Source organism: Canis lupus, chromosome 26 (genome assembly GCF_003254725.2).
Source record: "Canis lupus dingo isolate Sandy chromosome 26, ASM325472v2, whole genome shotgun sequence".
Classification (NCBI taxonomy): Eukaryota; Metazoa; Chordata; class Mammalia; order Carnivora; family Canidae; genus Canis; species Canis lupus.
The window spans coordinates 28,635,470-28,651,736 of record NC_064268.1 but is presented as its reverse complement, the minus strand read 5'-3'; the positions used below and the strand labels follow the sequence as shown (position 1 = coordinate 28,651,736).

Here is a 16,267-nt window from a genome sequence, read left to right as displayed (position 1 = left end):
ATGAGAGACTCCTAAATTTGGGAAATGAACAAGGGGTAGTGGAGGGGGAAGTGGGTGGGGGGTTGGGGTGACTGGGTGATGGGCACTGAGGGGGGCACTTGGCGGGATGAGCATTGGGTGTTATGCTATATGTTGGCAAATTGAACTAAATAAAAAATTTTAAAAAAAGAACAGGGAGTTTTGTGGAGTTTTTTTTTATTATCTACCTAATTTTTATTTTATTTAAAGATTTTATTAATTTACTCACGACAGACACACACACACACACACACACACAGAGCCCGACGTGGGACTCGATCCCAGGTCTCCAGGATCACACCCTGGGCCAAAGGCAGTGCTAAACTGCTGGGAACTGAGGCTGCCCAGTTTTGTGTCATTTTAATGGACTCCAGCCCCATCCCTCAGCCCAGCAGCGACCTCGAACAATGAGCAGTGACTTAAAATAACATACCGACAGAGCAGAGCTGGAGCCGGAGCCCAAGCCTTTGCAAAGCTCCTCCCCAAGAAACAGCTGGGGCTTTCTCAGAAGACCTCAATCAAAAAGGCTTGTCTTCAACCTTGCTTGATCTTGCCCAGGGCCAGAAGCCTCTCTCTGAGGAGGATCTGCCCAGTGAGTGACTGATGTCACGGCTGCCCGAGGCAACAGACAACAGCAGAAGCAAACAACAGGGTACCCGAGGGCTTAAAAGGAAAAGCCGAGGGATAACCGGTCCGCTGGGGCTTTGGGAAGCTCCCACATATTCTTGGGGACCTCAAAGACCAGGCGGAGGCACCAGGCTGTGCACACACCCAGGAAAGGCCTGAGACAGCCTGAGCTCTCACCTCTGGCTGACCCTGAGGCCCAGCACCAGGTGAGGGCGAAGGCAGAGTTTCTTGTGTCTGGCTGAAAGCATGCCCCAAGTGCCTACAGAAGCCGTCCGCAAAGACTGGGCCATTTCTCCAGGTGTTTCAGGAAATCTCTGTCTAGTTACTAGCAGGCCGCTGTGCTGAGCAGAGACTTCAGTGGCCTCCCATGACAAAGAACACAGACTTTGGAAAACCAGTTCAGAGAACCACCTCACACATGACAGCAATAAACAAAATCCTGCAGTGGAGAGAGATTCTGACTTCCAGAGTTAACACATTACTTTATTTGAAATATTCATTTCTCGACAACAGAAGAATTTATGAAACGTGAAGAACCAGGAAAGTATCTCATGACCTTCACACATTATTGGGCACGGGGGTTGGGGGGGGGGGATGTACATAAAATGGCACAGCTGTTTTGGAAAACAGGCTGCTAGTTCTTCAAAAGGTTAAAAACCAAGTTGCCCTAAGACCTGTCAACTCTGTCCCTAGGTAAGGAGCCAAGAGAAGTGCAAACCAGAGGCCACAGAAAAACTTGTACATGGGCGTTCACAGCAGTGTCATTCACAACAGCTCAAAGTGGAAACAACTCGGATGTCCATCAAAGGACAAGTAGACAAACAAAATATGGTCTAGCCACACAATGGGTCATTATGCAGACATAAGAAGGATTGAAGCGCTGACTCAGGCTACCATGTGGATGAATCCTGACACCCTTCTGAGTGCAGGAAGCCACTGAGGTGAAGTGTCCAGAACAGGCAAATCCACAGAGATGGAAAGCAGACCAGTGGCCACCAGGGGCTGTGGAGTAGGGAACAGCAGTGACCATCAACGGCACAGGATGTCATTTTGGCACAAATTGTACCCTTTGAAAGGGCGCATTTTCTGGTATGAGAATTTTAAGTCAACTAAGAGCATGATTTGGGATGGGAGCAGAAAGAAGAGGCTTAAGTCCTTGACGTTCCAATACTTTGAGGCTGAGGAGAAAAGGAAGAGCCAGCAAAGAGAGATAAAAGAGACCAGGTGCCGGATGTCCCAGAGCCACCTGAAGAGCAAGGGGACCATTGCTCTTAGGATTCAGCAACGTGGGGGTGCCTGCTGACCTGCTTCCATAGAGCGGAGTTGAGAGAGAATTAGCAAGTGACCGAAGTGAATACAGAAAACAACTTTTTCTTAAGAATAGAAAGAGTGGGGGTGCCACTAGTGTGGGAAGCTGGAGCTGGGAGACCGTGGCCATGCCTGGGGTGCAAGGGAAGGCTGGGTGCAGGGGACACTCACGTGGGTAGGGTACCTCGGCCGCCCTCCAGTAGCAATGACGATGTGCTCAGCCGAAAGCAGAGTCTGAGAATAAACCATGGAAGTCGTAGTCACCCAAATGCACTGTGGCCACCCATGCAGAGGGCCCCCAGCAGAGACCCAGGCTTTCGAATTATAGCTCCTGCCCTGCAGCCAGGACCTGTGGCCAGTGGTTCAGAGGTCCTTCGGGGCTGGGAGCCTGTCAAGGGGTCCTCGAACCAGGAGGAGACCCAGCAGAGGATGCAGGGAGACATTCTAACTGCAAGCACCCCTGCAGGTGTCTCATCTCCTTTTATCCCTGCAAAACTCCACAAGGGCATGATCACCCGTCGGACTGCCCGCTGCAGCAGGCAGCCTGGCACAACGTGTGTCTCAGTGATTCATTTCATTCTCCATAAAGAATTAGAAGCAGCCTCAGACCGACCTGCGGTCAGTTCCAGCAGTGCTTATTCCTGAGAACAGCACCGAGGCTGAACAAAGGCTGAACAAAGTCCTTGGAGGCGGCAGGACTACCCGAGAGGAGCCCCTCGGGGAAACTGGGCACTCACCTCTTTCCCGCCTTTAGCAACACCGCAAACTGTGTGCTCATTGACAAAGCTGGCCTTGACGTTAAAGTACGTGACTTTCCTGCAAAATAAAAATAAGTTGGTCAAATATTTCCTGTGTAGACCAAGTGTCACCTACAGAAACAAAGCAGCAGATCACTAAAAGGCAAGCTCGGGCCCACTGCCCCCTGCCCAGCACTCAGGTGGGGCAAGGGGTGCCAGAAAACGTGGAGGGGGAGGAGGGCCAAGGGTCCCCGGAGCCGCTGGGACAGAGCCAGCTTAGGATGGTCGTGGGAGCCCAAGCACAGCCCCAGTGTGTGAGGACAGAGTGGCTGGGCCTCCCCAGGGTGCATCTTTGTCACCTGGGCACATTCCAGCAGGGAGCAGAAGCCCCCACATGCACCCAGTTACCCCCACCACCCAAATGACCAACTTCCCGCTCATAGGAGAGGGCGCCCACCAGAGACACATAGCTCCTTGCCTCTAGGGGACAGCAAGGCTGGAAAACAGGTACGATGAGGATATAAGGATGATCGATCAGGAGCAGGGTGTGCAGAAACAACCCACACCTTCTAATAACGAAGGCCACTCTGCAGTGGTGGGTTCTTGGTGCCTTTGGTAAGGCTTCTCCACCTCCTCGACTTTACCTCTGCCCCGCAATCAAGCCCTGTGCCTCAAAATGCCGCCTGAGCCATAAGAAGTCCTCATTCATCCCCATAGCCCAGCAACAGCCAGAGGACACAGACACTAGTTCCCCACTGGCTTCCTTCTGTGGGCACCTCCAGAGCTCACTGGAGATCGGGTCTGCTGGGCACTTGGCTGGGAGCTGCCTGGGGCCAGCAGGGAGGACAGAGCCCTATGCTTCCAGCAGACTGAGCTGGGGACCACGGGGCCCCCACACAGAGGAAAAATAACAGGATGCAGCCTAGCTCCCTAAGTGGGGGAACCCTGGGGACACCCAGGATGGGCAGGTGGGCCAGCTTCCCCGGCTCAGCTGTGCTGGGTTTCACGGGCACAGAACAGCTGCCTACTGTACAGCCTAGGAAGACTCGTTGGAGCCAAGCAAATAGTGCTCAGATGAGAGCTTCTGTCCCCTCCATGACCTGCACGAGCAAAGGGCACAACCACAGGGCCAGGAGCAAAGCCTAGCTAGAGCCCCGTGCAGTTTGGGGCACCTTTCCTTCTGGTGGTGGCTCTTCATGGAGGCTCCTTTGGTGGGAAGACGTGTCGGCGTTTGGGCTGGGGGAACCCCAAAGGACGATGGGACCTGGCAGTGTCAGGCTGGAATGATCATGTTGGACACTTGCTTCAGCAGGCCAAACCAGGGGCCCAGAGAGCCAGGAGGTGGGTGGTGAGGTGGGGGAGCCTGGAGGTGAGAGGTGAGGTGTGGGCTTCCCAGGGCATCCACGGGGCTCACTGGGCTCCTTCCACTTAACTGTGGTTGACCCTGACAGGGGGTCAAAGAAGGTGCTGGCCCCGGGGATGGCCCTCTCCGTGCCCCCCACACTCCGGCCCCAGCCCCGAGCATGCCTCCTGCCTGGTGCAGACCCAGCTGTCCTGCCAACACGCCTCTCACTCCCTGCTACTCCAGGCTCTGCAGGTGCCAGCTGCGGGGCAGCCTTCCATTCCAGGCCCCATCTGCTCCTCGTGTGTACGCCCCACCCCACGGGCAGGGACTTCTCGTCTTATCACTGCTGAACCTCTGATGAGAAAGTGCCTGTCAAGAGAGGAAATGTCCCCAGAGAGGGCCAGGAGGGCCTGGCGAGGCCTCAGTACCTATCCTGCAGCTGGACCCGGTGCCCCCAGTTCAGGGACTTCACATGGTTCTGCACGGCTTCTGCCATCGTCCTCCTGTTAACACACAAGCAATGTTAAAAACCATAACAGAAGCATGAACTGTAGAGTCACACAGCAGACTAGCAGATACAAATAGCAAGTCAGTAGAAATACCAAGAAACAAGGTGGTTTTAAAGGTGAAAAAATGTGACATCTATCCCCACGGCCCCTGCCTCTGTCCCAGGTCTGGGGCCGAGGGCCTTTGGCTGTCAGAACACAGCAGCTGGCCCTGAGTCTGGGTCATCTGAGAACCATGAGGGGCCTGTGTGCAGCTCAAAGCAGACCAGGTGCCACCTGTGGAAGGTAAACTGGTTTCTCACCCGGACTAGTGGCCTTTGGGCCAGACCTTCCTTCTTGCAGGTGTCCTGTGTGTCTTAGGACCTTTAGCAGCATCCTAGTAGATGCAGCAGCCCTCCACCCTAACCAGTGGTGATAACCAAAAATGTCTCCAGACTTTAATCAATGTTGGGGAAGGGGTTGCCTCCGGGTGAGAGCTCCTGTCTGACAGCATGCTCCTGTGAACAGTCCCCAAGCACCCCATGAGGAGCCGGAAAGCGCTGGGAGTGGGCAGGGCTCCTCACCAGTCATGCAGGACCGGCTGGGCCACATCCCAGCCATAGTGGGGGGCGTCTCGAATCATGCTCCCCAGCAGCGCTGCCTGGTGCATCAGCTTCTTGGGGATGCAGCCAACGTTCACGCATGTGCCACCGAGGCCCCACTTAGTACCTGGCATGTTGGGAAAAGCAGGTTTAGATTTCTACTCAGGAGACTGGAAGGCTCTCCTATTCTTCTACAGTTGTGTAAGATTCCTTTAAGCTGTTGTTTGTAACTCCAAACACGCTCCGGATGAACCTGCCCTGTGAATTCACTCTCTATAACTGTCGTCAGAATTGTCTTTAAATAAGAATAAAGAACTTTATGGTAATGGCAGCTGACCCGAGAAGGAGGACACTCTCCAGAGACCCTGGCCAGCAGTGGGTGAGTGATTCTCGGTGCAACTGCACCCACCCCAGGTGAACCAGGCCCCCATCCTCCCACTTCCCCAGGACATATGGTTTCCATCCAGGGCTACCTACCTCGGGGTGAAGGCTCCACGTAGTCTACGACGGCCACCTTCTTTCCCAGCTGAGCAGCTGGAACGACAAGAGGAGTGGGCAGTGGGGAGCTGCTTTGGTCAAGAAGGGAGCTGCCCACCAGCTCTGCAGCCAGCTCTCCTCACCTGTCTGCTGCATACAGCTGTGCTGCCCACAGGTGGAAGCCTTCGGGCCTCTTTTGGACTGCAGCTTCATACCACCCACCACATAGCCAGGACCCCCACAGAGCGGGACGTCAACCACAGCAGCCCTGGTCCAGCCTTCCCTTGCCTCCTAACGCACGTGGTTCTAGCCCAGACATTCAGCATGAACCCAGTGCCCACCTGGAGCATACAAGGAGGCATCACAGGAGCACCCACTCCCTGGGAGAGGCTCCAGACTCGGAGCTTCCCCTGGCTCTCTCCCCAAGCCCTCCCTGTGGACTCACTTGCCTCCACTCTTCCCCACCGGACATCAGTGGGAGCTTCTACTCAAGGTCTGCTCTTGTGGGTATTTACTGCCTCATTCTCAGGGTGAGGAAACAGAAGTTCTGAAGTCAAATGGCAGGTCCAGGGTCAGCCAGCCCCCAAAGAGGCAGGGAGACCCGGGCTCCAAACTCATCCCCTGCCTGGAGTCTCCTGGCCTCCCCCACTGGCTGGCAGCAGGTTCCTCCCAGGGCCACGAGCCCCAGGTTCTCACCCCATCACCATTAGCGAGGGCTAATCATGGGGCTTCCCCTTGGCTTGCCTGGGGAACTGCACTGCCAACCTGGGCTCTGGACCTGATGGTCCCAGTGGGCATGCCCAACTTAAACATCATGACCTACAAGTGTCTGACATACTACAGAATGCACTCAGTTCATGGTATTGACCAAGAATAGAACAAAGTTTTAGAAGCCTTCATGTAAAAACCCATTTTGTTCAACTGACCAACGATGGGACTGCAGTGCTTGTTTTAAAAATTCCAGCCACAGAGACTCTTCAAACCTGCCAGCATCTGTCTCCCACAGCTGAGCATGATGGAGCAACAGGGACTGGATTTATCCTCACATTCGAGGCAACCAAAAATCCAGAGGAAATACATATAATAATGCTTTCAAGAAACCGAACATCAGAAGACCAAGGAGAGTGATTCTTGGAAGATAGGAAATAAACGAGGTGATCCGGCGAGAAGGCCTGGTGAGGAGGCCCAGGCAGAGATCACTGGACTCCCTGGCTGAGGAGAGAGCTGGGAGCCTGGGGAGACTGAAGCAGCCAGAGCTCCTGGGACAGAGGACCAGAGAGGAGAGAGCTGCACAGAACCCCAGACAACTGATCAATGAAGCCAGAAAAGAACCATCCAGAAAGACTAGAGGAGACAGTGCTCACACAGGGCTGAGAATAGTGCCTGTTTCCAGAACCCAGACTGGAGAAAACACATAATTCTGGGCTGCTGGGTGAGTATTAAAGTCAGAGCCCAGTCACTAGAATGATTGGGCCACTGAACAAATCTTAAGTGGAAGATGCAAAAGAATCAAATTCTCTTCCTTACATCCCAGAACATGCTCAAAAATGCACGTAAGAACCTAAAAATATCCAGAGACCGGCAAGGGAAAGTTCAAAGTGTTTAGAATTCAATAAAAAATGATCAAGCATGAAAAGGAACAGGGAAAGATAAGCCACAAGACAGAAATAATCAGCCAAAGAGAAACTGCCCAAGAACCGCCACAGAATTAGGAGGAAAAAAGTAAAATGAGTATTGTAGCTGTGTTCAAAGAGAACCAACATGGAGGATCAAAAAAGGACCCACGTTGAATCTGTGGAGATGAAATTACAATCCAAGAGATGAAAATTATATCGGGTGGGATGAATGGTAGATTAGACTTTGCAGTATCTTTTATTAGTGAGTTTCGAAACACAGGACTAGAAACTCTCCAAGATGAAGAGAACGCCCATGAGCTGACGGGCAACTCCGAGCAGCCTAATGTATGTGTGATAAAAGTCTCCAAAAGTGAAGAAGAGGAAAGACAGTAAAGAATAATGGTTGAAAATTCTCAGAACTTGATGAGAACAATAAACACACAGACCCAGGAAACTCAGCACACTCTAGCAGAAAATTAAGAACTACACCAAAGTGGGGACGCCTGGTTGGCTCAATGGTTGAGCATCTGCCTTCAGCTCAGGGCGTGATCCCAGGTCTGGGAATCGAGTCCCGCATAGGGCTCTCCCGGCAGGGAGCCTGCTTCTCCCTCTGCCTGTGTCTCTGCCTCTTTCTCTGTGTCTCTCATGAATAAATAAATAAAATCTTAAAAAAAAAAAAAAAAACTACACCAAAGCATACCCTCATTAAATTGCTCAAAACCAATGAAAAGAGAAAATCCTGAAAACCACCAGAAACAAAAAGACACACGGCAAAGAGATAAAATGGCAACAGATGACATCAGAAACAATGCAGTGAGAAGCCAGGGCAGCAATATCTCTAAAATACTAAACAGAAAAACAAACAAACAAACAAACAAAAAAAAAGAAACACACAACTGCCTACCTTGAATTATCTACCAAGAGAAATCCTTTTTTTCTTTTTTTAAGATTTTATTTATCTATTTGAGAGAAAGAGAGCAAGAGTAGGGGGAGGAGCAGGGGCAGAAAGAGAGAGAGAGAGAGAGAGAGAGAAAATCCCAAGCTGACTCCGTGCTGAGTGCAGAGCCCCATGTGGGGTTTGATCCCATGACCCTGAGATCATGACCTGAGCCAAAATCAAGAGTTGGATGCTTAACCAACTGAGCCACCCAGGCGCCTCCCCACCCCAAGAAATTATCTTTAAAAAATAAAGGCAGGATAAAGATGTCTTCAGACATACAAAAGCTGAAAGAATTCATTACTCTTAGAGCCACATTGTAAGAAATGTTCACAAACATCCTTAGGGTAGAAGAAAAATGATGCCAGATGGAAACTCAGATCTATACAATAGAAAGAGCACTGGAAATAGTGACTACACAGGCAGATCCGAAAGATTATTTCTCATTAGTTTAATCTTTTTTGGAAGACAACTGTTTAGACAAAATATAACAATGTGCTATACGCCTTATAACATGTAAAAGTAAAAGGTATGGCCACATGGGAAAAAGGCTGGGAAGTTAGAAGTGGAAGCAGGCTACTGTAGCAAGGTTTTCCTACTCTGTGTGAAGTGGGGACAAGGTCAAGATGTCTTCTGCAAATCCCAAGGCAACTACCTTGCACCATATTTGTTACATGAACTCAAAATGGACCAAAGGCCTAAGTGTCAGGGCTGAAACTGTAAAAGTCTTAGGAGAAGACGTGGGCATACATCTTCTACATCTTCCTGAGTTTGGATCAGACAACTGTTTCTCAGACATGAAAAGCATAGCAACAAAAGAAACAATAGGTAAACCGGACTTGCATCAAAATCAAAAACATCTGTGCTGCAAAGAACATTATAAAGAAAGTGAAAAGATAATCCACAGAATGGAAGAAAATATTTGCAAATCATATATCTGATAAAGGTCTAGTATCCAGAATATATTTAAATAAGAATATATATATATACACATATACATACACACACATATATACATATATAGTGTTCATATATATATATATATATATATATATATACACACACACACACATATATATGAACTCATGTAACCCAGTAATAAAAAGACAACTCAATCTAAAAATGGGCAAAGCTGGGGCACCTGGCTGGCTCCAATGGGGGAGTATGAGATTCTCGATTGCTGGGCTGTGAGTTCAAGCTCCACACTGGCGGCAGAGATCACTTAAAAGAATAGTCTTCAGGTGTGCCTAGGTGGCCCAGTTAGTTAAGCATCGTACTCTTGGTTTCAGCTCTGGTCATGATTTCAGGGTCCTGAGATCAAGCCCCACATCAGGCTCCACACTCAGACCCTCTCCTTCCTGCTCGCGCTCTCTCTCTCTCTCTCTCTCTCTCTCTCTCCTTCTCTAAAATGAATACTTTTTTTAAAAAAAAGAATAAAATCTTTTAAAAAAAATGGGCAAAGCTTCTGAATAAACATTTCTTCATCAATACGCAAATGGTCAATAAACACATGAAAAGATGCTCCATCTCATTAATCATTAGGAAAATAGGGATTCCTGGGTGGCTCAGCGGTTTGGTGTGCCTGCCTTTGGCCCAGGGCATGATCCTGGAGTTCTGGTCGAGTCCCACATGGGGCTCCCTGCAGGGAGCCTGTTTCTCCCTCTGCCTGTGTCTCTGCCTCTGTGTGTGTGTGTGTGTGTGTGTGTGTGTGTCTCTCATGAATAAATAAATAAAATCTTAAGAAAAAATCATTAGGAAAACATCAACCACAGGGAAATAGCACTTGACCCCTACTCAGAATGACTGTAGTAAAAAAAGGACAACAAATGCTGGCGAGGATGGGGAAAAATCTGAACCCTCCAACAGTGCTGGCAGGAATATAAAATGATGCAGCCACTTTGAAAGACAGTCTGGCAGTTCCCCAAAAGGTGAACCTGAACACTCAGCAATTCCACTCCTAGGTGGCTACCCGAGAGAAATGAAGACATGTCCACACAAATACTTGTGCACAATGTTCCCAGCAGCATTATGCACCACAGCCAAAAAGTGGAAACAACCAAATGTCCATCAATGGTCAAATGAATAACAAAACGTGGTCTGTCCATGCAATGGACATATTCAGGCACTAAAAGGAATAAAGTACTAGCGTATGCGTGGATGAACCCTGAAAATAGCACGCTAAGACAAAGGACCACATATTCGTATGAAATGTCCAGAACAGGCAAATCCATAGAAACAGAAAGCAGATTAGTGGTTGCCTGGGGCTGAGGGGTGGAGGAGCTGAGGAGTGGCTGCTAATGGGTCCAGAGTAGTTTTGGGGGGTGATGATTAGAATTTCTACGACTGATGTGGTGATGGTTGTACAACTCTGTGAGTATTTGAAAAACAACTGAGTCATGCACGCTACATGAATGAATAGTATGGTATACCACTTAATCCCAACGCCATTAGAAAACACTCAGGGATAAATCTGACAAAAGCTGTATGTTGAAAACTATAAGACTGTGGAAATAAATTTAAAAATGCACAAAAAAGAGCTATACCACAGGACCTAGCTGCTCCATGCTTAGGCATTTATGGAGGAAAACTGAAAACATACATCCACACAAAGATGCAAACACAAATGTTCACAGCAGCACCGTTCATAATAGCCCCAAACTGCAAACAACCCAAATGTCCACCTGCAGATGAATGGACAAACAAAATGTGGTGTAGACGTACAATAGAATACTGATCAGTAATCAAAGGGAATGAACTCTGGATATACACAGCATCATAGATGAATCTCAAAATAATTAGGCTACATGAAAAAAGCCACCAAATACATCTTGCATGATTCCATTTATACAAAATTTTAGAAAATGCAAACTAATCTGCAGTGAGAGAAAGCAGATCATGGCCATCTGGGGATGTGGCAGGGAAGGGGGGAGCAGGAAGGAGTTCCGAAGGTTTGAGGAAACTTTGGAGTTTGTTATGAGCAGAGTCATGCCCCTCCAAATTCATGCTGAAGCCCAAACCCTCAGAACTCTAGAATGTGACCTTATTTGAAGGCAGGGTCTTTATGGAGGTGATTAAATTAGAATGAGACCATGTAGGTCTGGCTGATTGGCTTCCAATCTGACTGGTGTGCATATAAAAAGATGAGATCAGGACACAGATACACAGAGGAAAGACCATGTGAAGACACTGGAAATGATGGCCATCTACAAACCAAGGACAGAGGACTCAGAAAAAAAACCCTGCTGGCACCTTAATCTCAGACTTGCAGCCTCTAGAACCGTGAGGGAATTCTATTTAAGCCATGCAGTCTGTGGTTCTTTGGGATGGCAGCCCCAGCATGTGAACATTGGGGTGATGGATACATTTGCCAGCTTGACCGTGGTACTTGGTTTCACAGGTGTGTCAGTATGTCAAGCCGTATCAAGTTGTCCACTTTAAATACATATGGTTTGTTTTATGTCAATTATATCTCAATAATGCTGTAGAAAAGCACCATCACCCACAGGGAGGATGCCACCGTTACAAAAGGCAAAGACAGGTCTGGGAACTGTTGCAGGTTAACGGAGATGTGTCTCTAAGAGATAAGGTACTGGAGTAGACATGACATCCAGGGCTTTCTTCTGCTAGAATGGCCATTGCCCGGATGGCTGGCTTGTCCACATACCCTGTTTCTTGGGGTGGCTCTGTGGTCCAGTGGGATGAGGACTCGTGTCCCTCTATGGGCCCCCATATCAGCTGGGAGACTTCCTCCCTCCACCACAGGCCAGCAGCCTCCTCTGCCCCTCAGAACAAGAGGAGGCAAATTTGACGGCAAATTTCCTTAATGCCGACTGTGATTCTAAAACCCAGGATCTGGGGCGCCTGGGTGGCTCAATTGGTTAAGCTGCTGCCTTTGACTCAGGACATGATCTCAGGGTTTTGAGATTAAGCCCCACATCGCATCGGGCTCCCTGCTCAGTGGGGAGCCTGCTTCTCCCTCTCCCTGCTACTACCCCTACTTGTGCGCCCCCACCCAAATAAATAAATGAAAGAAACAGAAAAAAAAATTAAAAAACAAAACATAATCAGGATCTGTTGTCAGAGAGCCAGAATTCCATGGTCAGAGTGCCTAATCCCTCTTGTTTGGGGCCCCATTTCTCTCTTGTCTTCCCCCCTCCCTCACCCACATCTGCCTCCTTATCATTTAGATGGGCAAGCAGGCCGCCGCGCATTCCCACAGCAGAGTGCAGAGCTCCCAGTGATATGCTGGGTCTGTTCCCCACCCAGATCAGTGGCAAACTGCAACACGAGATCTCTGGATGCCTCTGGGGCCAGACCCTTTCATTGAACATATCTTTACGGAGCACCCCAGGGTGCCCAGGCCCATCTGGGTGCCAGGCTGAGGAGAGGGAGTAAGACACATACAGCAGAACAAACTGTGATCTCTGCGGGATGTGCCAGGGCTAAGAATGAGAAGAGTGGAGCTGGGGACAGGGACGAGGCATAGAGGAGGCTGCCATTCCAAGTAGGGTGATCTTGGCAGGGAAGGCCAAAGGAAGGTGAGTGAACCCTGGAGCTAACCAAGGAGGCAAAGAGGAAGCCAGGCTGGGCAGGCAGCCAGGGGGAGGAACAAGGCAGGAAAGATCTTTAGGAAGCATCTGCACAACAGCAAGGTGGCCAGGGCAGGGGCAAGGGCATGGGTGCAGGGAGACATGTCAGATCCCAGGAGGCCCGGGGCTGGGGCCCAGGAGGGCAGGCTAAGGCCTGGGGTATCATCCTGGCCACTGAGTGCTGCACAGACAACCGGGGAATAGCAGGGAGCAGGGCATACTGACAAGGCTCCTGGGGGGACCCTGGCAGGATGCAGGACCCTAGAGGCCAGCGGGCCAGCTACAGAGATAATACACGCTGTGCACAGCTACTCAGGGCAAATCTCCTCCACCCAGCTTCGAGAACAACACAGCCTTCTCCAGGGGCCCTGAAAACCTGGAGGTCCTGCCATGCTGGCAGGACGCAGGGCAGAGGACACATACCTTCCTTGGCACAGGCTAGGCCACCAGATCCCCCGCCAATCACCAGAAGATCATAGTTCTGCTGTCCTGCTGCGGAAAGGGGTGAGAGGAAGGGCCAGGTTAAAGCTGGGGCACGAATTCCGCAAGATGACATGATTTCCAAAGGGCAAGCAGCTCTGTCCCCCGTGATGGGATCAAAGCCCCCGCCCCGTGATGGTCCGGAGTGATAGAACATCGTACATCGGGGCAGAAGGCAAATCCCGAAATTAAGCAATTGCAGGGGAGGTTGGCCAAGGGTGCATAATCACCTTCGCAGCAACAGTTAGGTCAAGAAGAAGGTAATTGAACTGGCGAGACTACTCTGAACTTAAATTTCACTGAATGTTCTAAGCCAGACATGGGATTAAAACACTTTTCCTAAGTCTGTCTTTCCGTTTTTTTTTTTGTTTTTTTAATATTTTATTTATTCATGAGAGACACAGAGAGAGAGAGGCAGAGACATAGAGGGAGAAGCAGGCTCTCCGCACAGAGCCCGATGTGGGACTTGATCCAGCATCCCGGGATCACGCCCTGGGCCAAAGGCAAACACTCAACTGCTGAGCCATCCAGGTGTCCCTGTCTTTCCATTTGAACAGTTACCTTTTGTTCTTCTGCACAATGCTGCCAGGAAAGGCAAGCAAGGGACAGCCAGAAAGGGGGAGGGGGTGAGGAAGGGGGGGTAGGTGAGGGGCAGATGTGTCCTTAGGTGAGGCCAGCTGGTCAGAGCTCTGACCCGGGGCCCAGGCCCAAGATACCCAGCACAAAGCACTGGCCCACTCCCTGTAGGGAAAGGAAGAAATCCTAGAACACCATCAGTATGTAGGGAGGGAGAGCATGTGCGGACTGTGGCCAGTGTGCCTAGAGATGACCATTCTCCCGGGCAAAGCACCCAGGCCTGTGATCAAATCAGGGTCCGCCACCCAAGGCCAGAGAGCTGCCTCCACACCAGACAGGAGCCTGAGAAGTGAAAACAACTATATCTGCTTTTGTGCCCACCTGGACCTTCCTGGCGGCAAGGGTGTGTCCTAGGGACCTCAGCTCTGTAGGTGCCGTGCAGACCGGGGTCCAGAGCCTGTACCCCTGCCAGGACACAGGAACTCCAGCCTAGAGGAGGCCCTGGTTTGCAGGTGACGAGGCTAGGGGAGCCGCCCCAGGAGCTGCATCTGGGGCTCCTCTCCGGGGAGAGGCTCCACGGCGCCCACCCCAAGGCTGGGCCCACCCCAGCTTCTGCCCTGCAGGCAGCATCTGAGGACACCTGAGATGTGTGTACAGGCAAACACGGGATCCAAGGGAGCCACAGCTTGGTTCAAAGAGCCAGTCCAAAGGGGACCCAATTCCAAATTCAACTCAGGGCTCTGAAGAGACCTCAGCTTTGTCAGTGATTCTGGTGGCTTTGACATGAGCCCAAAGAACCGAAGACAGACTTGGTTGGAGAGGAGCGGCCGCCGGGCCCCAGGAGCACAACCTGCCGGGAGCACAGTACCTCTCCCTTGCAGCTGCCCCGGGGTGGGGGAGCAGGGACGTGAAGAAGCTTTGCCCAGGCCAGTGCCCCTACCTTCCATTGCAGGTGCTGCTGCCGGTCCTTCGGCTGACCGAGCAGGGTCCCCGCTAGCTCCCGGTGTCCTCAGCTCCACACTGCGTCCCCTCCGCCTGCTATCAGGCAGGGCGAGCAACTGGCCAAGTGGACTGTGAGCTTATCTTTGTGGGTTTGTTTTCCCCGCCTGCGGCACATACCCAGCAGCGCGAACCATCCGGTAAACACGGGGAAGAGTACCCTGCCTCAAGCACCAGCAAGGCAGATGAGGTGGGCGCTGCTCTGCAGGGGTTACCTGGGCACACACCTGTGCACTCCAGTGCCCGGTGCAGCCCTCTGGCCTCTCCTTTCCCACCGCGCGTTCAGGGCTCAGTCCCGAAAGGGGCTGTCTTCTCTTCACTCTGAGCCCACTGTCCTTTAATTTTTGGGTCCCCTCTGAACTGGGGGCCTGGCATCCAGCAAGTGTGGTGGGGCTGAGTGAATGGTGCACTGCTCTGGGAGGGCAAGCAGAGGCTTTCCTGTGTGTCCAGGGGCACACTAGTCACCTCAGGGAGCCACCTTGGGAATCCCCTTGTCTGGTCCTCCCCACTGGGCATTCTTTCCTGGTAGCAGGTATTAGGGAACAGGGGACACCAGCAATAGTGTCATTCTGCTATACTACTGAGTAGGCCACCCCCAGGGCTGGGACGGGGCAGGTACCTTCCTGGAAAGCTGGGCTCGGATGGAAGAGCTCTGGGCCTCCTCGCGGGGGGCTGGCCCTGTGCCCCGGCCTGCCAGTCCCCCACCACGGCAGCTGAGTAAGCTCTCGTCTGGGGCTTCCTTCCCCTGGCTGCCGGAGGACTGTGGGGGCAGGATCTTTGGTATTGCCCAGCTGCACCCCAAGGCCGCTCTGCTCTGCCACAAGGCCCAGGTTATGTGGCCGGCAGCTCCCCTCTCTACATCTTTTCCTTGGGACAGGTGGGCTGAGGGCCCCACCGCACAGCTGCATTGATCCTCACCAACGGCCCCCCTGACTCCTGCAGCAAGAACGCTAAGACCGGGTGCCCCGGCCAAGGTCCCGGGGTCAGCAACGCCCCCCTCGGGGCGCCTCTCTGCCCCCTTCCCGGGCTCCCCACGCCGGGGCAGCACTCGGCTGGGCCTTCGTGGCCTTCGTGGCCGCGGTCGGCTCCATCCACTGCGGGCCAGGCGCGGCCCTTCTCCCGCGGTCACCATCTCCGGGAAAAGGCCTCGTGCGTCCCGGCTCGGGGGCCTCAACACGTGCCCCCCGGGCGCGGGGTCCTTGTCCAGGGCCAAGGTCCGGGGGCGAGAGCGCAGGGTGCCGGGGACCGCGCTACAGGCGGGCGCCCCCCCGGCTCGCGCTGGGGGCCCTGTTGCGGCGCCGGCACCTCCGCCGCGGGCTGCTGTCGCGGGGCCCGGCCCGGCCCGGTGGGTGCCCGTCGGTGGCTCCGGCAGGACCCGCGGGCACTGCCCGGCCCCGGCGCCCGCGCGGCCCCGCCCCCCCGGGGACTGGCCGTGCGGACACGCGTGGAGCCCCCGCCGCGTGGGCCCCCG

The 16,267-nt window shown here is 52.2% G+C and overlaps 1 protein-coding gene across 8 annotated transcripts in view; it reads right to left on the bottom strand.

Annotated features, from left to right (window-relative positions):
• TXNRD2 (thioredoxin reductase 2) overlaps positions 1 to 16,267 on the bottom strand; it is a 75,428-nt gene that overhangs the window by 59,043 nt on the left and 118 nt on the right. For 5 of the 8 annotated variants that reach the window (XM_025474831.3, XM_049101873.1, XM_049101875.1 and 2 more), the window contains exons 2-7: positions 13,165 to 13,233; positions 5,600 to 5,656; positions 5,105 to 5,249; positions 4,464 to 4,538; positions 2,691 to 2,769; positions 2,125 to 2,187 (exon numbers count right to left, since the gene is read on the bottom strand). In XM_025474831.3, coding sequence (XP_025330616.1) covers positions 2,125 to 2,187; positions 2,691 to 2,769; positions 4,464 to 4,538; positions 5,105 to 5,249; positions 5,600 to 5,656; positions 13,165 to 13,233 — 488 coding nt within the window. Of the gene's footprint in view, positions 1 to 2,124; positions 2,188 to 2,690; positions 2,770 to 4,463; positions 4,539 to 5,104; positions 5,250 to 5,599; positions 5,657 to 13,164; positions 13,234 to 14,737; positions 15,999 to 16,267 lie in introns of those variants that run through there. The other 3 variants (XM_025474834.3, XM_025474835.3, XM_025474833.3) reach the window with 3 other exon arrangements.